The 24,064-nt window shown below is 45.3% G+C and overlaps 1 protein-coding gene across 2 annotated transcripts in view; it reads left to right on the top strand.

Moving 5' to 3' along the window:
- DDX25 (DEAD-box helicase 25) overlaps positions 1-24,064 on the top strand; it is a 71,262-nt gene that overhangs the window by 9,327 nt on the left and 37,871 nt on the right. The window contains exons 4-10 of one of the 2 annotated variants that reach the window (XM_074936508.1): positions 1,270-1,405; positions 3,022-3,114; positions 5,155-5,257; positions 12,127-12,241; positions 12,569-12,746; positions 13,695-13,932; positions 17,296-17,458. In XM_074936508.1, the coding sequence (XP_074792609.1) occupies positions 1,270-1,405; positions 3,022-3,114; positions 5,155-5,257; positions 12,127-12,241; positions 12,569-12,746; positions 13,695-13,932; positions 17,296-17,458 (1,026 nt within the window). Of the gene's footprint in view, positions 1-1,269; positions 1,406-3,021; positions 3,115-5,154; positions 5,258-12,126; positions 12,242-12,568; positions 12,747-13,694; positions 13,933-17,295; positions 17,459-24,064 lie in introns of those variants that run through there. The other variant, XM_074936510.1, reaches the window with a different exon arrangement.

Below are 24,064 nucleotides of genomic sequence, written 5' to 3' on the forward strand. Positions count from 1 at the left end.
ACTAGGAGCACTTGGCTGGTGTGGTATCTGGCCACAATCTCCCTCCCTCGGCTCCTCATGCAACCTCAGTATTCATCCATTCCCCAGCTGCTTGCCCCCAGTTTTTGTCCAGTCAGTCCCACTTCTCCTTCTCCCCCCCCGGCATCAGATCTGTCACAAGGGGACTAAATTCACATTGCACAGGCAACCTTAATTCTGGCATTTTCTAACTTTTGGTTGTGGTTCATTACCGCTCAAGTGATCTGAACAGCATGAAACTAGAATGACTTAAAGGGCTTGTCTACACATGGAACTATTCAGGACAGCTCTTCCTGAATCACTCCATGTGTGAATGTTTTTATTCTGCAAAATTATTTTAATGTGTTTTTTGAATTACTGTAAAGGTAGGAGCCCTGGGCATGGACCAGGACCTCACTGTGCTGATGCTGTACAAACGCAGAACAAAAAGACTGTCTATGCCCCGAGGAGCTTATAAAATCTAAGAGTCAACTGGAGAGTACAAGGAAACAGTGAGACAATGTTGGTGAACATGATAGGCAGTGGTCTCTCCACACATAGTCAGTCAGTAATGGCTCCATTTGTAGACAAACCCTAACATTATTCAAGTCCTTAATGTTAAGAATGGGGGGGGGGATAAAACCATTTAATGAATTACATTGAAAGTGGTTTACATTTTTTTCATTTCAAAATTAAATCAAAGAGCATTGCAATAAAAAAGAAGAAAGGGCAAGATCCAGTGAATATACAAAGGAATGTCAGGGACGGTGCAAGGTGTCTGGGGTGGAAGAGTCAGGGAAGAGCACATTGGTTTCTTTTTGAGGAGGGTTTTGAGGTTGCGTTAAGAATCTCGGGGGGTGTAAGAGTTAATTGAGTTAGATGGAGTTTGCAAGGTGAGCTAGATTGGGTCAGGGAGTCTCTCTGTTAGCCTGGGGAAGCACAAGAGGTTTACAAATTAAGATGGAGTAGACTTAAATATTTGGCAGGGCTACAGAGGGTGGCACAGTTGTTTTTTCCCCTCAAAGTGGGCATGTCTAGGGTTGCAATAATTCCATTGTTTGAGACAAAGCTATGTGAGCGCCATCATACTTTGCCACCTAGTTTGTGTTGACTTCATTTTTTTCGTTTTGGGGGCTTGTATTTACTTTTTTGTTTTAAAAACACTCCATTTCTAGCAGTTACGAGAAGTAAGCTGTGACCTTTATACAACCTGCCAGGTGTGGTGAACTGTTCCCTTTTCTCTTTTTTTATTTTTTTTCCATGCTCACATAGTGGATTTAGCAGAAAATTCCCTTTTAAACAAGCTTATCCGGAAGTCTCTGGTAGAATCCAGTCATCATGTTGAAGTCCTGCAGCGAGATCCCAGCTCCCCTCTCTTCTCAGTAAAAACCTTTGAAGAACTGCGGCTGTGAGTACCTGGGACAGAACTACACACTGAAAAAAGGGCAGTCTCAGATAAATGGGCCAGTAGTAACTACATGGGGTTTTAGTCATGTTCTATCACACAGTCTCCTTTGAATTTGGAAGTGACAGTACGATACAGTAAAAACCAAATACAGCTAAAATGGGGAAGATACGCAGACATATATTGAAGGGTCCATCCTTTCCATTGTACTGTGATCTTGTGAGACTAACACGTCCTGGTACCATATCCAAAAAACACATTGAAACGCGATTGTAATCCACCCATATTTTAACACTGATTTTTAGATGCCATAGCTATAGACACCTTAAAGAGATTTTGCTTGTTTTTCTTTTCCATACTGGCAAGAAAAAAAATCTACAACTACACTGGAAACTGTTTTTAATGTTGGAAAATATATAGGCTAAAATAGTTCCTAAACATGATTTAAGACAACATGTCAGTCTTTCTACACAAACTCTGATCTGACCATATTACAACATGGATTTTCACTGATATTTCCTAACCACGTTTAAACATGGTTATTTTTGTGGTGTACCCAGGCCCTGATTAGGATTAGAGCTGAATGCAAGATTTCCAAGGGAAACCTGAAGGTGTATAGGAAATGATGGTATGTCAACAGATGAATCTTCCTTCTGTCTGCTGGGTTAGAGCCACAGCAAGGAACAGTTAGAACATGTCTTCATAAGCTTTAAAACCAAAAATGCCGATAATATGCTGCAAAAGATCTTATGGTGATACCTTCTCCCAAGAGTATGTGTGGTACCTGTGACAGAGCTTTGGGTTTGGTCAATATTTTATATTTCTTAAAAGAAGATGGATTGGGCAATAATTTGTTTCATGATAAGGGACATAAAATAAATTGTAAAAGGTCACACTTAATTGCTTTCCTCGGCAGAATTGAGGATTGGTTGAATACAGCAAGTGGGGCAGTACCTGAGCTAAGATGGTTAACATGTGAGAGACAGATATTAAACACTGGTAAAGCATCTTTTTGTATCCTGAGTGGCCCATCTCTTAAAGAATGCAGAGAGTCCCCCAAACCCTACTGAGTGTGTGAGTAATTGGATAAAACTGGTTTGGAAGGTAGGATGGCAACCCTGGATTGTGGTTGGGGTACCCTATCTATCTCTCTGGACTTGACAGCAGGGGCTGACTCTGATAAGAGACTGTCAGACAGAACAGGTCATGCTTTTTAGACATCTTTTTTTTCTCTGACTCAACTGAGAATGTCATATCTAGTTCAGCTAGATAGGTTAAGCTAACCATTGCTTTTGTTTTAACTCCATTTTCTCTTGGCTTTTAATAAATCTTGTTTTTGTTACAAATACTCTGGTATCAGTAATTTCACATGCCTGAATGTCCTAATCAAGTTCCCGGACTGGAGAAAAAGGACATGAGAAAAATCCTGTAACACATTTTATTTAGTAGGATTTGGAAATCTAATCCTAGGTATGTTATGACCATATCTCAGATGGGGGTACACGGTAGACTGCATTATTTGGAAAGGCATACGCAGTCTAAAAAGTTTTGAAAAGTACTGTCCTAGGGCATCTCATCACTTGCTTGTAAATAGTTTGATTTTTTTCCTGGTTTGACAGGAAGAAAGAGTTATTACAGGGGATTTATGCAATGGGTTTCAACAGACCATCCAAGATACAGGAGACAGCGCTTCCTATGATGCTAGCTGACCCGTGAGTACTTTCAAAACAAGGTGTAAAACATGCTATTTGCATTTGTTCATTATTTTCATATCTCTGCCATTCTGGTCATAGGCGTAGTTTGACTTGGGGGGGCAGGGCCTGGCAGAGCAGGGCCAGCTCCACATGGAGGGGCCCAAAGAGAGAGTGCCACCTCCACCCCCGACTCACCTCAGCAGTCCACCTAGCCTGTCTGGGTTTGAGGGAGGGGTAGGGTGCAATCAAAAATTATAACTCAAAGTGCGGAGGCAGCTCAAAAAGTCTGCAAACAGCTCAGGGTGCAGGGAGCAGGCAGAGGATAGCCCAGAAGGGCCCCCCCACCCCATGGTCGCTGTTCCCAGAGGGCTCTTCCAGCCCCGCAGCTGGGTCCCCCTGCCCATTAAGCTTTTACCAACTGTATGAGTCAAAGGGGGCCGGGAGCTGAGGAGCACCAGCAGGAGGAGGAGGAAGGGGGAGCTTCCCTGGCACCAGCCAGAGCAGCAGCCACCCTGCACTGCCTGGCTCTAACCCCACTCCAGGTTGGAGGTGGGAAGCATCGGAGAGGTGTGTGTGGAACTGTCCTGCTTTACTTATGGGATTGCAGTTGGGGGGGTGGCAAGCCCCTCATGTCTTCTCCAGACTCTTCCCATGCTCCTGGTTCTCCTTCTCCCTGGCTGATCGTACCTGCAGTGCTTAATCTCCTTCCATGACTCCTTATGTCTTGGTGTCACACTAGATTCCATTCAGTTTTTCCCATGGCGTAGTTTGGGGAGGGGGGGGGGGCATTGCCATCCTGCAAATTGCAAGCCTTGGGCGCCACATGTCGGGGGCAGATTTTTGCCTTCCATTTGGCCCTGCTCCCTCCCCAGGCAAGCCCTGCTGTGTGCGACAGGCCCAAACCCCCCTAGGGGGGCGGGGATGGGGGAGCAGTGACACCAGGCGCTCTATGCATCCAGGTCAGCTTCCCTATGTGGGCTGCCTGCACAACCTGGCCCCACAGCAGCAATATCCCCTCGGACACAGCCCCTCCCTGCAGCCTGTGCTACAATCCTCCTGGTACACAGCCCCTACCTACCCGTTGCCTGTACCTGGAGCTACACCTAGGGAGTCTGGGTGCAGGGGGGTTCCAGATGAAGAGGGTGAGGCTTGTCGGGTGTGGGTTCGGGTTCAGGGGAGTCACTCGGGAGGTTCTGGGTGCAGGGGTGAGGCTTGGCAGGGCAATCTGGGTATTAGGTGGATCTGAATACATGGGGGTTGGGCTGATGGGAGAGCAGTTCCCAATACAATGACCTCTCCTCCCCCCCCCCCCCCCCCCACAGCTGAGGAGCAAGGGGGCAAGAAACAGGGGGGAGGTGCGGCGCTTCCTGCAGCCAGAGTGATTTCTGGGGGTGGGTCTGACCCAGCCCTGGCCACTCCTTGTGGGGGAAGAGGAAGTCCCGTCCTCCCCAGCCCAGTCAGGACTAGTAGCTGAGCGTGGCACAGGGTAAGAGCCACTGGCCGAGCCATCCTCAGCCCCTCCCTCCCAGTGATTTACCTCTCTGTTGGCTGCTCAGGGCGCCGGAAACAACGCACTCGCACTGTAGGGGACTTCCCTGTCAGAAAGTTATTTTTCTGCGGGAAAGCAAAGATATTGGCGGGGGACATGAATTCAGCAAACACGCAGTGGCACAGAATTCCACCAGGAGTAGTCATCAACCTTCCACTGGCTTCCTGTCTCTTATAATATCCAGTTTGAGATACTCGTCCTTTCTTTCAGATCCTGCATAATCTCCTATTCACCTGCATCTCTGTTCTGACTTCCTCCTGTACTTATTCCTCTGTCTCCCACATTTTGTTTTGTGCTTTGTGTTGTGCTGCGTATACCTCAGACACATTTCCTGTCATCTTCTTTCTGTTCTTATAATCTACCTCTTGAGGCAATCCCTTTTTAAATATAACCTCCCATGTGCACACATCCGCTCTGTTGGGAGAACACCGTGTACACTTACAACACTACAGATGTTTTTGCAATTATAAAACCTACACACAACTGAGTAAATTCTTATTGTTTTGCAGACCCCAAAATCTTATAGCACAGAGCCAGTCAGGGACAGGAAAAACTGCAGCTTTTGTCTTGGCCATGCTGAGCAGAGTTAATGGTGCTGAGAAATTCCCCCAGGTAATACTGGTAGAAGGTTAAGGTTATCTGGGAGGAATAGCAATATATTGTCTTTCTTAAAGGGAAACCGCTTAAAGTCACAGTTTGAATGTGTTGCTACTGTTACTTGCACCATCTATGGTCACTGTAGTGGGAAAGTTAAATGACTTTTCTTTTCCATTTTCTTTGTGTGACCGCACTTTGTGTATATTATTTTTCACTGCTTCATCCATGTAGTCAGTTTCCCTTGTTTGTTTGGGCCTGTCATGCAATTACAGGGGACAAACTTTTTCTTAAAAACAGGAAGATATGATTGTGATGGGTTAGTCACAGAGATCCCCTTGGGACTGTCACCTCACGTGCTGAAATTACCTCTGAGCTCGTTTTTCCTGTCAGCTTGGGTCTCCAGAACCCTGTCTTGTTGAGCTAGACATGCTAGCCTGCTGCAACACAGACCCAGGGTCTGGTCCATGCCCCCAAAGCTGCAGATTTAACTGAAAATGGCTCAGCAAGTTGCCTGCCTCCAGCTCCCAATGGGATCCAAACCCCAAATAAATCCATTTTACTCTGTGTAAAGCTTATACAGGGTAAATTCATAAATTGTCTGCCCTCTATAACACTGATAGAGATACACAGCTGTTTGCTCCCCCAGGTATTAATCACTTACTCTGGGTTTATTAATAAACAAAAGTGATTTTATTAAGTATAAAAAGTAGGATTTAAGTGGCTTAAAGTAATAACAGACAGAACAAAGTAAGTCACCAAGCAAAATAAAGCAAAAACACGCAGGTCTAAGCCTAATATATTAAGAATCTGATTACAGGTAATGTCTCACCCTCAGAGATGTTCCAATAAGCTTCTTTCACAGACTAGACTCCTTTCTTGGTTGAGCCCAGTCCTTCCCCTGGTACAGTCCTTGTTAGTTCTAGCAGACATCTTAGGTGGTAAGCAGGGGCTTTCTCGTGACTAGCAGCCTCCTTTCTCCTGCTCCACCCCCTTGTAGAGCTTTGGCACAAGGTGGGAATCTTTTGTCTCTCTGGGTCCCGACCCCTCCTTCTGACCCCCATGTACACAGGAAGGTTTACAAATAAACAGAGCCATTTACAATCAATTGTCTTAGTCAATGGGAGCCATCAAGATTCTAAACCACCATTAATGGCCCACAGTTTGCATAATTACAATAGGACCTCAGAGTTATACTTCATATTTCTAGCCTCAGATACAAAAACGATACATGCATACAAATAGGAGGAATATATTCAGTAGGTTATCACCTTTGTTATGATACCTTACAAGAGACCTTTTGCATAAAGCGTGTTCCAGTTACATCATATTCACACTCTTAAGCATATTTCCATCAAACATATGGAGTGCAACGTCACAATGATTGTAAAACCCTATGGTAGAGGGAGACCCGGGGCAGCCTATGTACTTGAAATTACTTTTAACTCCATTTTTTAAAAATGAATTCGGTTTCATGTTGAGTGTTTTTTTTATTTTCTTTTTACGTTTTGTGATGCTGCTATATTTGCTTTATGCCAGCACTTCCAGTCTCACCCCTGTCCTTTATGCTGGATATCTTGGTTGTGCAGTCGCTTTGGAACTTGATATATAGGCTGTTGGTCTGGATGCGCTTTGTCACAGATTTAAATGTGTTTACATCTTAAGTTGTTTGCATTATAGAGCAGAAACCTGTTGAATGGTTTCAGATTAATTTTGAAAGCTCCATCTAAAAGTATAATTTACAAAAATAGCATGCACGTTTACTAATTGTAGCTTTATACCAGGTTTGAATACTTTGCATTTAAGTTTTGAGAAATCAGAGACATTTGAAGAGCAATTACTGTGAGTTCATGATAGTTCTTTTCTGTCGCTTATTTTACAATTAAAGTTCTTGTTCACACGAATATTCTTACTGGCTCAAGTGTCGTTATTGAGTTCTTCCTCATGTCCATTCCATAGTAGGTGTGTGTGCTCACTACATGCACCGGTACTGGAAGTTTTTTCCCTCAGTGGTATCCATAGGGGACCGGCTCTGGTGCCCCCTAGAGAGGCGCACACATGCCGTGGTATGAGGGGCGCTGCCGGCACCCCCCCCCCCCCCATCCTCAGTTCCTTCTTGCCACCAGTGACTGTGCTGGAACGTCTGCCACTTCAGCTAGATTTCGCTTTGTTCAATGTTTTTCCCGAACGTTTTCCTGTAAAATAGTTGTGTATATAGTTCCCTTAGTGTTTAGTTTTAGTTAGTTGGTCTTGGACAGGTCTTAGCCTAGGGACGGGGCATGTTCTGGTCCCCAGACTTTGTCATGTGATCATTGTAAGCAGCCTATGCCCATCAGCGACCCACACGTTAGTTGTTTAAGGTGTCTAGGCCAGCGTTTCTCAAATGCGGCCACCATGGGCTTTTCTTGCGGCCACAGCTTCCTGGGCAGTGATTTGGAGGAGGTGGGTGGGCAAAGCAGTGGCCCCTCCAGGGGCCACCAGCAGTGGTTGGGCCTTACCCCTCTCTGGAGATACACAAGCTGGAGGAGCAGGCAGTCGCTGAGTTCTCCACATTCCTGGGGGTGGTGCCGTTGGGCTTCAGTCCTGGGGTGGCAGACGGCAGGTTCCAGCCACGGGATTTCGGGCTCTGTCCCCAGGTCCTATCCCCTGGGTGTGGAGCTTTGGGCTCTGTTTCCTGGCTGCACGGTGGTGGGCTCTGGCCCTCGAGCTCACCTCTACCCCCCCCCCCCACACACACACATTGCCTCTGGCCCCCGCTGCCTCCTCCAGTCCCCCATTGCTCCTGGCTCTCACTGCCTCTGTAGCCACCTCCCCATCCAGGGCTTAATTTGGCCCCAGGCTTACTGGGGCTGCGTAAGTCTGCTGTGAAAGGTGATATTTGTATGCTTGTTAATATTACTTTTCAAAGCAGACTTACTTCTAGCTAGCAAGTCTTAAAAAACACACACACCCAAAAAAGCAAAAGAAACAACAAGAAAAAAGACAAGAACGTTCAAAGCACCTTATTTGTGTTGCTATTCTGTTAAGGTCCAGTAAAGAATAGACAACTGTACATTTATTTTTGAGTCTGCAAAAAAACCCACAACCTAAATAGATAAATTACAATGATTTGGACATGTATGTGTGCATATTTTTGTTTTTCCTAAAGTTAAGTATTTTAGGAAAAATTGTCAGAGTGGCCACCAGCAAGAGTTGGTGGCCGCATTCTGAGGCCACCAAAAAATTTGTTGTGGGAACCCCTGGTCTAGGCGAAGGACACATAAGCAACAAGTGTCGCATCTGTAAATCTTTAAACCCCGAACAAAAATGGAGAGAGACAGATGTCTCAGGGCACTCCTGATGGAATCGGTGCTGACCCCAGCTCCGGAGCAGAGGTCTGACTTGGCTCCGAGCACTGCAGCATTGGTGCGGAGCGCCCCGCTGGCGCCATCTACAAACTGGCACTGATTTTCCCCTCCCCCCCCCTTCTCGGTTCCGGCCAAGAAGCCGAAGAGATCTGTGAGGGAAAGATCTCCCACTTCCCGTAAGGGAAAGGAGAGGGCTGGAGGAGAGCCAAGACCCATGTTGGGCAGCTCAACACCTCTGTCAGGGAGTCGGGCCCCAGCTTGAGTCGAGCGGTCTAGCCCTTCCTGCACCATGCCTGCCACACCGGACATTGACAAGAGCCTCCATCAACTAGAGGTCCTATCGACACCCAAGGCCCTGCAGGCAGCGCAGGAGATCCTGATGCCACCGGTGCTGCCAGCTCCAGCAGTACCCTGGTCCAGGGGTAAACCTGCCTTGGGACCTCCCCGTGTGTCCCCGCCTCAGTGGCACCACTCCCCATCACGGGGGACGTCCCGCCAGTGCTCGCCCGCATGGAGCTGTCATGCCTCGGAAGTAGGGAGGCAGGCTCAGCGAAGCCCTCTTTGGTCTCCTGACCCTGGGCACCGACAGTGGGATTCAAGGTGCGGCTCATCAGTGACCTGGCGCAGACCTATGGAGGCACGATTCCCTCGACATGAGCATTGAGACCGGTCCTTCGTGTCTTCAATGCATTGGCACCAATCACATGACTGAGCGGAGCCACCAGTCACCAACCCACTGACACCTGTCGCCGAGACACGGATCCCCACGGTTGGGGAGATCCTCCCGACGATTGGCCTGCTCTAGGTCCTGGTACCAGTTGAGCAGCGTGAGGCGTAGATCGCTGGATTATCGATGCCAATCCGCTGAACGCTCCCAAGGTCCCGCGTGAGGGACTCGTCTGTATCGGACAGGTTTACATCAAGATATAATGGCCGGCATCGCACAGAGGAGGGCTGCCGGTCCACCCAATCGTGGTCACTCCATAGCAACCGCTCTGGTTACGACTCCGGTGCTGAGCAGGAGTCCTTGACAGCGGGACAAGCCCCAGCACCGGCAGTATCGTCTACATTATCAGCCCTGCAACCGACCCCAAGGCCAGTGGCTGGCGGCATGGTACCCTTGTGGGTTTACCCAACATTCACAGGCTGCCCGGTCGGTTGTGGGGGCCTCGGATACGCCATTGGCCACAGCATCCCATTCTCCTCCAGAGGTGGAGGCCCCACCCCCGCCCCCCAGGCCCATGAGGACCCAGGGGAGTACCCGGTCGGACCACCAGGGGATGTGGTAGATCCCTTGGCTCCAGCTTCGTCCTCATCGTCACCGGACAAAGCTATTATGGGTCCCCCTCACCCTGTTCCACAAGATGACGCCAAGGCTCTTCAGGAGCTATTGAAGCGGGTCGTCTCTAACCTGGGGCTCCAGACAAAAGAACTAGAGGAGCCATTGGACTCCCTGTTTGACATCTTTTGTTGCATGGCACCCGCTAGGGTGGCTTTACCCCTATATGAGGGGGTATCGAAAATTATTAATGCCTTATGGCAAACCCCGTCCTCCCTGCTCTCCATTTCTAAAAGGGCTGAGTGCAAATACTTTGTGCCAGCTAAAGGCCATGGATATCGCTACACTCACCCGGCCCCAAACTCCCTCGTAGTTGAGGCGGTTAATCGGAGGGAGAGGCAGGGAGGCTACATCCAAAAATAAAGACTCAGAGACTGGATCTGTTTGGGCGGAAAATTTATTCATCTTCCAGCCTTCAGTTGAGAGTGGCCAACCACCAAGACCTACTTGGACGCTACAACTATAACATGTGGCACATCATGGCCAAATTCGAGGCCTTACTTCCCGAAGTGTCCAGGAAAGAATTCTGGGTGATCCTCGAGGAGGGCACGGCTATGGCAGGAGCAGCCTTCCAGGCAGCTTCAGAAACGGTGGACTCTGTGGCTCGCACCATGGCCTCGGCCATCTCCATGCGGCGAGCATCCTGGCTGCTCCTCTCCGGCCTGTTGACTGAGGCTCAGCAGTTAATGTAGGACCTCCCCTTTGACGTCCAGGTCCTATTTGCAGAACAGACCAACAGTAAGCTGCATGGGCTAAAAGGCGCCTGCACTACCCTGAGAACTCTAGGGCTGTACGTCCCCAGTCCAACCCATAAACGGTTCAAACTGCAGCCATCTCAGGGCCAAGGGAGGCAACCCCGGCACGAGCCGCCCCACAAAAAGACAAGGGGCTACAATCACCACCTGCGCCACCACCCTCTGCCCAATCGGGCTCGACCTGCAATAAGCAGGGGGGCAAGCGAGCATTTTGAGGGTGTGCCCGAGGGTGACCTACCGGCCTATACCCAGGATCCATCTTTCCCGCCTTTCTCAAACCACCTTTCATTCTTCCTCCTGGCATGGACCACCGTAACTTCGGTTCGCTGGGTCCTCAATACAGTGGCGCAGGGTTATACCCTCCAGTTTTCTCCCCCCCCCCAACCCGCTTCCCTGTCCCTCTTCAGGGACCCCTCTCATGAGTCTCCTCATGCAGGTGGTAGAAGGACTGCTGCAGTTGGCTGTGGTGGAAGAGGTTCCTCATGAGCACAGGAACAAGGGGTTCTATTCCCGGTACTTTTTAATCCCAAAGGTCAAGGGCAGTCTACGGCCCATTCTGAACCTGCGAGACCTCACCAAATACCTAAAGAAATTGAAGTTCCGCATGGTCTCCTTCGCCTCATCCCCTCCCTGGGTCCGGGAGACTGGTGTGCTGCTCTCAACTTGAAGGACGCATATTTCCACATAACGATCTTTCAAGGTCACAGACGCTTCCTACAATTCGCGGTGGGACCTGACCACTATCAGTTTGCGGTCCTCCCATTCGGCCTTGCAACAGCACCGAGGATGTTTACCACGTGCATGTCAGTAGTAGCTGCTTACCTCTGACGTCAGGGCATCCAGATCTAGCCATATCTCGACGACTGGCTCGTCAAAGGCTGCTCCACATCCCAAGTCCAAAGGGATGTTGCGGTGCTGCAGGCCACGAGCCAATCCTTGGGCCTGCTGGTAAATGACAATAAGTTAACGTTAGTTCCGATGCAGAGGATAGAATTCATCGGGGCGGTACTCGACTCCACCTGCGCCAGTACGTTTTTGCCGCAGGAGAGGTTCCAAGTGTTGGTGGACCTCATCCCGGGAGTCTCTTTCTGCACAAGGACAGCTGCATTGGTTTGTTTCTTCCTGATATGATATCTAGAATTTTTATTATGTTCATTATTTCCTTCTCTAGTTTCTAGTCTCCTTTCCCCCTAAAATTTCTCACTGCTGCTACCATCAGTGCAGCTGAGTCCAAAATGGTTGATGTTTGTGCGACCTGTGAGACTCCCATAGGATGGGATGGTAGTTTAATGTATTTATTTTATTGCACTGATTTTTACTAAGTGCTGCATCAGTTGCACAACACCTTCCATTTCATTCGCTTAATCTGATTTAAAACAATGCAGCTTATAGATTGCTTCTATATCTGCTGCTGTATAATGTCTTTCTCACTTCTCTATCTGAAAGTGCCTCTGTTTAGCTCCGACCTATGAGCTGGCTGTGCAGACTGGACAAGTGGTTGAGAAGATGGGAAAACTTTGTGTCAACATCAGAGTTACATATGCTGTCCGAGGGAATAGAAGTATGTGTGATTCACTTTTCTCAGTAGATGTGGGAATAATCAATGTTAGTGTTGGTATCATGTAACATTTATATTCTAGAGGCCCCAGTCAAGACAGAGGATCCCATTTTTACTCCTGAGGGAATTCTGTGCCAGAAATATAAAAATTCTACACGCAGTATTTTAAAATTCTACAAATTTAATTTGTCAATAAATAAATGTGGAGGTTCCAGCATAGCAGTGGGCAGCACAGGCCACTGACTGCATGTAGATGGGAGATCACCCTGCAGACTCCCCCCGCCCCCCCACTTTTGAGATAAAGGCTAATTTAACTTTTCTGTCTCTCAGTTCCAAGAGGTACCAAGATTGAAGAACAGATAATAATTGGAACCCCAGGGACTGTCCTAGACTGGTGTTTCAAATTGAGGCTGCTGGATGTAAAGAAGATCTCGGTGTTTGTGCTGGATGAAGCGGATGTTATGATTGACACACAGGGCTTCTTAGACCAGAGTGTTCGCATTCAGAGGTAATTCTGAATGCTGAAGGCAGAGTAAATAATGGTTTAGTTTTCAAAATTCTCAGTTCTAACTTGCAAATCAGTTTATATCTCTGAGTAATAGTTTTAGCTAAACCACCGCTGAAAAAACTTTACATAAAATACTGTCCTAATCAGATGTACTTGAAGGGGAAGCTACAGAGAAGCCTCCTTAAAGCATGACTTAAAAAGTGGTTGAGTCTACCTTCCTTATTTATGCGCGCTTCCTATGGAGGTGGCTTCAGATTTGGTACTTTCAGAGCATTTGGTCAAAAGGAAATTGGAAAAAAAATTGGCTTCTCAGTAAACTTGTTTAAAGTTGTGTTTAAAATCAGCCTGGAACCCTCCAAATTCTCTTACAGTTGAGATGATGAATTCCTTTGAATGTTAAAGGAAAGAGTGCTGGAAATTTCCCATTTCATGAACCTTTGACTTGGAAGCCTACGTGAGCACTACTGTTTTATCTGCTGTTCTTATAAACTTGATCTAAAATTAACATTGCTTTATGTGCATTATCAGTCCCCCCATCTCCCTCAGACTTGAGAGCTTGAGCTACAACCCATGCCACAGTTTCAAAGCAATGTTCACACCATTATTTTTAGTGTGCTAAGGTGAGCCCTGCTAACACAAGTCAGTGGACCCAGGCTGGGAGGGTTGCTGCCACATGCAGTGTAGACATACCCTAAGAGCTTGTTAACATTACAGCAGGGCTCTTATGATCTGTTCTGTTGATGGATCTCTGCTTCTTCCATGTAACTTGATTGCATGGAAATATCACACTGTGATAAACCACTTGTCACCTTAGACGATCCCTGGAATGGATGGAAAAAATTCTTAATCATAAGGAAAGGAGTGTTGGCACAGGAATGTGAAGGTATTGTGGCTTGAGGCTGTTATCCGATGATAACACCGCACAATTTACTAGCCTTTCTCTTCTAGAACATTATCACAGGATTGTCAGATGCTCCTCTTCTCAGCAACCTTTGAGGATGCCGTGTTGCGGTTTGCTGAGCAGATCATCCCTGACCCCAACATAATTAAACTCCGCCGAGAGGAGATGACCTTGACCAATATCAGGCAGTACTACTTTCTGTGTGAGAATAAACAAGATAAATACAAGGCCCTGTGCAATATCTATGGGAGCATCACTGTTGGCCAGGCTATCATCTTCTGTCAGGTAAAGCTCTCCTGTCGCTGTTACTCGTGCAGTAAAAGAGCCAGATTACTGTTTTCATAGAAATTACAGTAAAAAATGACCCATCTTTCAATGCTGATATCAACAGAATAAGGAGTTTTCTTATGGGCAATGCAAGAGGGCTTTTATCAATGGGATATAATTTGAGGAATACTTCTCAATACGCGTTCCTGTACACTACACACACCCTTCCTCCAGACTCCTACAACTCTGCCCACCATGACTCCTCTTACCTTTGAGGGATGTCTACACCAAGCTGGGAATTACTCCTCCAGCTGCAGGTAGAATGCACAGTCTTTGATTGAGCTTGTACACTAAAAGCACTGTGGCCGCAGCAGCTCAGGCTAGCTGCCCAGGTACAATCCCATCTGAGACCTTGGGTACATGCTCAGGTAGCTAGCCAACGCCATTTGTGCTGCTGTGGCCACACTGCTATTTTTAGCACACTAGCTGAATCAAAGCTTGCGCAGGTCTGTCTACCCGAGCAGGGATTTACATCGCCCAGCTGCAGTGTAGATGTACCCTGATGCTTTTCTGTGTTCTGTACTCAAAAGATTATCAAGAGTCCCAGTTGCATCTTTGCTGGGTTCTTGTGTGACTTCTACATCAATTTCCTGCATGCTTCGGTATGCAGTGGACTCTTTGGCACCACGTATCTCACTCTTGAGTATCTGGGATTTGCAATGCCCAAGATCCCATTGCATGCTAGAACATGAAACAATTCAATTGAGAGGTGCCGTGCATGGGCTCACCACAGAGGCAGCTGGGCTCCTAAGCTTATAATTGAAGAGAGGGAAGCGGTGGCAGGCAACGGAGCCCAGAACCACCACAGGCTCTTCAGGCTTGCTTGGTGGCTGACCTGGGTCAGACCTTTTATAGAATGTTTGTTCAGTTTCACTCCTGACTGTAGTAATCTTTCAAAAATAGTATTATTTTACATCTCTCCCAGCAGTAGATGAAGCATATTACTCTGGATTCCACAAAGACACTTACAATTAACAGGTTTCAGAGTAACAGCTGTGTTAGTCTGTATTCGCAAAAAGAAAAGGAGTACTTGTGGCACCTTAGAGACTAACCAATTTATTTGAGCATAAGCTTTTGTGAGCTACAGCTCACTTCATCGGAGTGAGCTGTAGCTCACAAAAGCTTATGCTCAAATAAATTGGTTAGTCTCTAAGGTGCCATAAGTACTCCTTTTCTGCTTACAATTAAGCCACATTATATAGCTGTTTTTAAAGAACTGGTACCCAGTTCTTTATTCTGAGCATACATATCCTAAACATGGTTTCTCACTATACTTCATGTTTAGGGCCTTACCAAATTCGTGGCCATGAAAAAAGCATCACGGAGCATGAAATCTGGCCTTTTGTGTGCTTTTGCCCTAAACTATACAGATTTCACGGGGGAGACTAGCGTTTCTCATATTGGGGGCCCTGACCCAAAAGGGAGTTGTGGGGGGGTGTCACAAGGTTATTTTAGGGGGATCGCGGTATTGCCACCCTTACTTCTGTGCTGCCTTTGGAGCTGAGCAGCTGGAGAGCGGTGGCTGTTGGCCGGGTGGCCCAGCTCTGAAGGCAGCGCCCTGCCAGCAGCAGACCAGAAGTAAGGGTGGCAATACCACACCGTGCCCTCCTTACTTCCATGCTGCTGCTGTTGGTGGCGGCTCAGCCTTCAGAGCTGGGCTCCCAGCCAGCAGCTGCCGCTCTCCAGCTGCCCAGCTCTGAAGGCAGTGCCACCACCAACAGCAGCGCAGAAGTAAGGGTAGCAGTACCACAACCCCCCCCCCCCCCGCAATAACCTTGCAAACCCTTCCCCCCCCCACACACACACACAACTCCTTTTTGGGTTAGGGCCCCTACAATTACAACACCATGAAATTTCAGATTTAAATAGCTGAAAGAGTGGAATTTATGACTCTTAAAATCCTATGACCATGAAATTGCCCAAAATGGGCCATGAATTTGGTAGGGCCCTATTCGTGTTCTTACTCCAGGATCCAACAGGCCATGTGCACTTACTCTTAAAGTTCTCTGGTTTAGAGCAATCAACTGAACTTCACCCTTTGTGTTCATGAACATTGGGAATGCTGAATCACTCGCTCTGTCAGACTACACTGTCCGAACCTGTGTTCTGAAAGGGCTGGATGAATTGTCATTAGCCTCTCTAGTTTCCTGCCCCTTATTACATTTGGTGCCAATTGACTTTTCCCACCCTGGCTCTCTGCCAACACACACATTATTACAATAGGTATACTGAGAGGTTACAGATAAGTCAGAGCCCCCCAGCAGGATTCCGTTACACCAACTGCTCTTTGTCTATTTCACCTGCTGTTGTTGGCCCAATTTTTGTCCTTTTGGAGTCCTGACCTATATTGTGTTGTCAGGAAACCTATCATCAGCTCCTAACCAGTTTCTTCCTCCAGGCTCCTGTGTAAGACTGGCTGCACCCAGCTCTCACAGCAGATCCCAGAGAAAATCTTTCCCTCCCTGGTTTTGGTGAAAGGGGAAGAGACTAGAAAACCATCTGGAAACCTGCATAAAAGAATTAAAGGAAACAAACAGAAATGAGGCTTTTAATCTTTGTGTTTTCTAAATTCAACTACTTAATGTTGTAGTATTTAAAAAAAAAAACAAAAAAACACCAACCTCTGTGTAGGGCAATTTTGATGAGCAAACACTTCAGGTTGTTTAAATGTAATGCAGTGACGTGTGTGTGTCTGTGTACATGCATGCACACAAGAATCCAAGACACAATTTCTTTATTGGAACTTTAGTTCTCTAATCTACTGTATTTAAAGGCGAGGGTTCAGAATTTCACCGTATTAAACACTTAGCACCAGCTGAATACATCCTGTTTAAGTGGAATTCATGCTAGTTCTGTCTTGGCTAAACAGTAGGCCACTACCATTCCCTTGTATTCAGCTAAATCTTTCCTGAAGCCATCCTAATTCCATTTGTCTCCGTTTGGTCTATAGATGTGGTCCATAGCTTTAACTAATTTTTTGTTTTCCAGCTGGTTTCAGTAACCACTTTTGCTCCTTTTAGGAACAGAAATAGCCTTAGAGCAAAATCCATGGACATCTCCCTATATACAGTATTTCTCAAATAGTGGGGCCTGAGTGAGCTCCCAGAAAAACTTATGGTGTGCTAGTGGGACTTGGACTGTGAGCCTGCAGGGTCTGCCTGTGAAGAGCCAGCCAGACGCTCCTCTGAAATGCCATAAAGAAAAGGAATAACGTATTTTAGGGAATACATAAGATGGTTACAAGTGATTGAAAGGGGAGGGAATATGGTCACACCCAAGGAGATTTTATCTCATGTACTTACTTCCTGCATTTGTTTTTAGACTCGTAGAAATGCCAAATGGTTATCGCTGGAACTGACTCAGGATGGGCACAAAGTGTCTGTCCTGAGTGGGGAGCTGACAGTTGAGCAACGGGCAGCTGTAATCCAAAGGTTTCGTGATGGAAAAGAGAAGGTCCTTATCACAACTAATGTCTGTGCTAGAGGTATCGTCTTTAGCTAATCCATTTGTTTCTCAATGTATTACAGTACTGAGAGCTTTGTTTTTCCAGATGGGGGGGCGCACAGGGCATGCAAGCTTCTTATTGTTCCTGCATTACGTAATCCTTTCGTGCTTTCCACCTCCACCACACACACCGAAAACCCACTGTGGAGTGCAGAAGATGATAGCTTCTTGGAATCCTGTAATCTCTCACATATCGAGACCTCCTCATAAGCTTTTCTACTACACTGTTGTCACACACAGTGTTGGAGTTCAGTGGTCAATTTGTGGGGTTTTGTGGATTTCTAGATATAAATTCAAGGAGTGTTTGGCAGAGCCGATGCTGATTCCTATAGCTTGCAGAAATAACACCAGACTGATTTCTTATTCCAGCCAGCTCAAATTAAGAATTGTAATTCTGTGTATAACCCCTTTGTATATAGCTCAGTGCCTGCTTCTCAGGATGGTGTTGCTTGTAGTGACTTTGAAGCCTTATCTACACTAGCAAACACTTTATAGCCATAATTCACAGCTGGTACCACACAGTGGTATAAACACCTGAGTCCTGTTTACACTACAGCTTCCACCAATGGTGAATTACAGTTGTGAAATTGCTAATGTAGACAGTCAAAATCGGCATGTTTTACAATTGGTCGTCTGAAAAGTCAGTCACAACAAATATGGTATTCCGAGGTAAAGGCAGATTTCCTTCAGTAAACTGATCCTTTGGGTAGAGTTTTTCATCCACAAAAACCCATTGAGATGGTGTTGTGTATAAAAATACACAATATGCACCTGTTAAACTAAAAGCCCTTATTAGAATGTTAAAAAAAAATAAATATTTGAAAGTCAGGGAGTTCAAAGTTGAAATTCCATAAACATCTTAACTCTGTTTTCATACTCCACCCCTCTGTGTATAATCTTCATAGCAATACAGAGAAGTTTTCCTGGTTTTGTTTTAAAGTAGTTTAACATTTTAAAATGACCAATGAAAAAAGTAATGCGATGTGTATGTATGTCAGCTGCCCTTGTCCTCCCTGGAATGGTAAGGGTCAGTAGGGTCTGCAAACAGTGTTTATGGAATGGATGGGGTCAGGGTAGGTATTTAGCTTTAGCTTTTACGTGAGTGCCAGGATTGCAAACATGCATAAAAAAGATGCTTGATTATAGTAGTTCTTGTCTGTATAGTGAAGTGGCCAACTTAAATTGCCATTTCTGGCCTGTAATGGAATGGTGACCAGAGGTGGAGGGTGCTTGTGAATTCAGGCTAGAAGTAAAATGTGAAAATGTGGTGGTTTTTTAGTAAGTAAAACTCATTTATTCTTGTCTGAATATCGATGACCTCGTAGGATAATTTTCAGAAGCCTTCTTGATCCATTGCTAGCTGTCAACACTCAGCAGCTGATTTTCCAGTAATCTGCCACCTTCCATCTTTCCATCTTCTCGCTTGTCATCCTCTACTACAATGACCTGTCACCATTCCTGCCATGACAGTTTGCTCAAGGTTATTTCCATCTCTGTGCCTGAAGTGACCAGATTACATAAGTTTGTGCCTGTTGACTTCTTACAACACGGTCTTGTTCTCCCCAGTAATGCTGCTAATGTAAGCATTCATCTAATTTTCTGTCCAGGAGATACTCGAGTCTTTGTCAGCAGCACTACATTTCTAAGGCTTCAATTTTCTTCTTGTCAGCAGTATTAATTTCTAATGATTCACCTCCATAGTTTGCCACTGAGAAAATTAAGCTTTTCACCAATTGAACCTTTGTACATTTCATGATGCCATGGTTTTTCCACATATTCATGAGGGAGGCTTGGCTGAGCGAGTCATTCCTAATCTTCTGATTTCTTTGGAATTCTTTCTCTGGTTGGATATGTATGATCCCAGATAATTGAATTCATCTACTTCCTCTACAACTTGACTGACAGTTGTGTCTGCTTGTATCCTGGTTTTGTTAATCATGTTTCGCGTATTCAGGGATCGTCCCTATTCCTCACTAACTGTCCTTTGCAGACGCCAACAATCATTGCGTTCCATCAATAGTTGTACCAAAGAGCGTCATTGTGACCGTGGTTTCTGGAGGGGCTTCACTGAGATTGCTCAATCAGGACAAACTTCAAAGAATGGGCTAGACGATCCCCAGAATGGTGGTTTATTCTAATAATTACATTCACCAAGCCAGCAGCAAAACAGCTTCTACAACACCTTACTGGTTACCCAGAAGCCAAAAACACAGCTCCCCTAAAGCAATTCAGCCGTGGGCTCCCACCCAGACACCCAAGTCAAATATGGTGAGGATTACTTCAAATCTTATTCATCATATATAAAGTTTACTAATCTCAAGAGATCGGACACAATACCCACAAGGTCAATGACTATTTCACATTTTACCCAAATGCATGCTTACAGCCAATTCTTATTAACTAATCTAAGACTTATTAAAACAAAAAAGAGTTTTTGTGGTTAAAAGATCATTATACATACAGATATGAATGAAGTTCTTAGGTCAGTTTCATAGCAGCGATGGTGAGCTGCTGAGTTGTAAAAAGTTTTTCCAGAATCAGTTGCATAGGTTATAGTCCAATAGGCAGTCCATGTGCAGAGTCTGTTAAAATTTTTCCATGAGAAATTGCAGAAGAATAGGTGAAGAATAATGTACATTTTTGCTTTGAAGTCCGTTCCTATTTCTTATGTACACACAAGTAATTAGTTGGATTGATTAGCACAGGCAATTAACTATTCAAAGGTTCACAGACAGCTTACTACAAACTTCAAAGAGAAATAAAGACAATGATATTATGCCCAAGTTACATCTAAGGGCTTGTCTACACTTACTGGGGGATGGATGAGTGGTGATCGATGCATCGGTGGTTGATTTAGCGGGTCTAGTGAAGACCCGCTAAATCAACTGCAGATCGCTCTCCGGTCGATCGAGAAGAGTAGGGGGAGTCGACGGGAGAGCATCTCCTGTCAACATTGCGTAGCGTGGACCCCGCGGTTAGTAGATCTAAGATGCATCAATTTGAGTTATGCTATTCAGGTAACTTAAATTACGCAGCTTAGATCGAATTTCCCCTGTAGTGTAGACAAGGCCTGAATGTGGTTAATATTTTTTGATCTCTGAATCAATAGAATATAGTAACAGACGGAAAAGGAAGTTTTAGCATCTACAAGCTGATTAGATCACTTTAACATCTAACAAGATATAGTTAAACACAGACAAATACAATTAGTATTTACTTCTAATTCTCTGATAATACAGGTTTGCATTTCAAAGAATTTAGTCTACTTTAATGTGGCTTTGATAACCATCTATAAGAAATGGCCCAGTTTACCATTTCAATACTTCCCTATTATGTTCTTAAAGATTGATCTTTAGGTCATTTAGCCTGCTGGTTGTTTAACCCTCACTGACTCAGTGTTACAGTCATGTCATCAGCGTGTCTAAGGTCAGTTAGGAGGAAATCCCAGCTCCTTCTGCTTTATCAAAACCTTCCAGGGTTTGTCTCATAATAAATTCTGTTACGTGTTGAAAAGACTTAGGGACAGAATATATCTTGTTTCACTCCCTGCCCAGTAGAAAACCACTCGCTGTCACCTGTTGCTGTTCATGCTGTGGTCTATTGTTGAGAGTAGGCAGTTGTGATGAGTTCAGTAAGGTTCTTTGGAATCCCTGTATCTGTCAGTATCCTCTTAGTACTTTCACAGACCTGAAGAAGAGTTCTGTGTAGCTCAAAAGCTTGTCTCTTTCACCAATAGAAGTTGGTCTAATAAGAGATTATTTCACCAGCCTTGTCTCTAATATACTGGGACTGACAGGACTACAACATTACTCTATAGTATCTTCCAAAGACAGTCCTGTGAGCCAGTATTGGGTACTTTTGAGTAGTCAGTGAAACACATGATCAGTGGGTGAATGTATTCCCTGTGTTTTTTCGATGATGTGTTCACAATTTGATCACGTGTGTCTTGTCCCTCTCTGAATCCATCTTGTGGTGGTAGTTCTGTTTCTATCATTCACTTAACGCAATCCGGATTATGTAGAGCAAAACTTTGCTCGCATGCAAAATCCAAGAGATGATATAAGTGTTACTATACTCTGTTGTATCTCCTTTCTTTGGTAAGGGCAGAATGATTAGACGATGGAAGTCTTTCTGCCAATTTCTAGTCATCCATACATTGCTGCAAATTTTCCACGTGAGATCAATCCTGCAGTCACCAGTCAGACTTGCTGGTATGTCATGTGCCCTTGGTGCTTTCCCTGGCTTCATTTTCGTTATATATTCACCAATTCCATTTCAGGATTGATTAGAAGTCTTTATTCATTGGACACTTGAGCTCCAGCATTGCTGTATCATTACATAGTCTATTTGTTCTTTGTCATACTATCAGATGACCTCCATCTGTATATGCATCTGGCATGTTGGGTGTAGATGGTGTTTTGTAATGACCAGGTGATTAGAGCACCAGAATTCAATTAAATACCTTCCTCTCCTCTAATTTTTGTAAACCCAGACTATTGTTTCCCACTACTTCTTTTTGAGATCTTACAATTCCAACTTTTGCATTCAGGTCCCCCCCTATAAGGGAGATATCTTCTGCTTGGTATTTTAATGTCTTTTCAAGCTGTTCATAGAACTCACTGATCACATTGTCACTAGCTGCTTTTGTAGGAGTGCAAACCTGTGTGATTAACATGTTGAAGGGGTTGGTTCAAGGAAGAATTGTAATAATTCTGTCACTGATTGGGTTATCTCCAAATACACTTTTATGTCTCCTTAGATTGGAAAAAAAAATGGGGTCACATTTATCTTATTTTCTCAGATCCTGAATAGTAAGTATACTGTGCATTCATCCATCATCATGAAATGACCCCTAGTATTCCCCTACAGCTCCGAGACTCCACATATATCTATCTTGCATTGGGAGCCTGATGGAGGAAATGCCATCAAAAGTTGGAAGAGTTAAATCAGGGAGTTAACCAATGGCAGCCACAAACCAGAGGGAAGGCAGCAGGAAACCACCCTCTGAACTTTCATGGCAGAACAAAGGCAAAGTGCCAATCAATGTGTGGTGCTGGATAGTGAGACTCCCAGTTCAGAAGGTGCAACAGATTATACTAGGGAGGAGGTTCCGGCCATTAAGAGTGAAAGTTACAGTTATGATGGTGCTGTATGAAATCCTCAAGGTAGTACAGTGCCTGATGTTGGTTGAAGGAAAAGTTACCTGGACGTTTTGTAAAGAAAATATCAGAGTAGGCATGTAAAATGTGAAGAGCGGATAAGCTCTGACTTCCTCTCTACCTGGAGGGTACTTGAACCCCGCTCCCCCACCCCCACTTCAGGCCCATGCTCCCACTTCCCCCCAAGACCCCACCTCCGCTCTGTCTCTTCCCACCCCTGGTCTGCGTCGTCCCCCGAGCGCGCCCCATCCCTGCTCCTCCCCTCCCTCCCAGCACCACCTGCATGCTGCAGAACAGCTGATCGCAGTGTGCAGGAGGTACTGGGAGGGAGGGGGGAGGAGTTGATCAGCAGGGCTTCAGGGCAGGAGGCGCTGGGGGGAGGGAGGAGCTTTGCTGCCAGTGAGTGCTAAGTATCTACTAATTTTTTTCTGTGGGTGCTCCAGTGCTGGAGCACCCATGGAGGAGTACGTATGAAGGGATGCTCATCATTGTTACCAAAGAATTGTAAAGAGGTAAGATAGATATGGTTTTAACTAGGGAAGATTAAATTCTGGGATGGACAAACCAGATGTGGAAGGCAAGTGAGCAAGATCTAGCTGCTCTGGTTGTGTAGACCAGTGCTTCTCAAGCTATCTGTGGGGGACTGGCAATTTTTTTTTTCCCAATGTGCGCGCGGACCAGCAGCCGATGGCTCGCGGACCCCACTTTGAGTAGCACTGGTGTAGATGACCCTATGTAAAGAGTTGTATGCCCATTAGTATTTAGAGTATAGGGTGATGTAATGGAAGTAAGTGGTTCATTTTTAGGAATGTAGAAATACAATATGCGGTGTAAGGAAATCAGAGGCACAGAGAGAAGTTGGGTACATGTGTGGCGGATGGAACTAATTGCTAGTGGAACCCTAGCTCTGTATATCCTGACCATCTTAAAACTACAGTGTTCGGCTGAGGTTTTCTTTGTTTAAGGAAGATGTTTTCAACCTTAGCTGTCTTAATTTTTGTTTGGGATTTCCTTGGTGGTTCTCAGTTTTGATGAATAGCACAATTGTAATATATCTAAAATATCATGTTGATGCTTGTTTTTATGAAGTTCAAATATTCCTCTAGTCTTTCTGGTGCATAACTGTTTCTCTGAAGACTCTAAACTTATGAACTTCACTGCATAATTTGTTGCATTAAAAATTGTATGGATTTTCCTATGCCTGAACAGCTTCCTCCCTCCAGGGATTTACAAGATTTGCCAAATTCATGAGCCAAGTTTCTAAGATCCTTGAAGCAAGCGAAGTTTTGTAGTTCTGCTCATATTTTGCACAGCTCCCAGAGGTGTTAATTTTCAGATACAACTCAAATTATTCACCTCATTAGGGGAAGGAAAAACTTATTTGAACATTGAGGACAAATCCTAAGAAAAAAGCCCCAAACTTGCTG

This window comes from Natator depressus, chromosome 22, assembly GCF_965152275.1.
Source record: "Natator depressus isolate rNatDep1 chromosome 22, rNatDep2.hap1, whole genome shotgun sequence".
Taxonomy (NCBI): Eukaryota; Metazoa; Chordata; order Testudines; family Cheloniidae; genus Natator; species Natator depressus.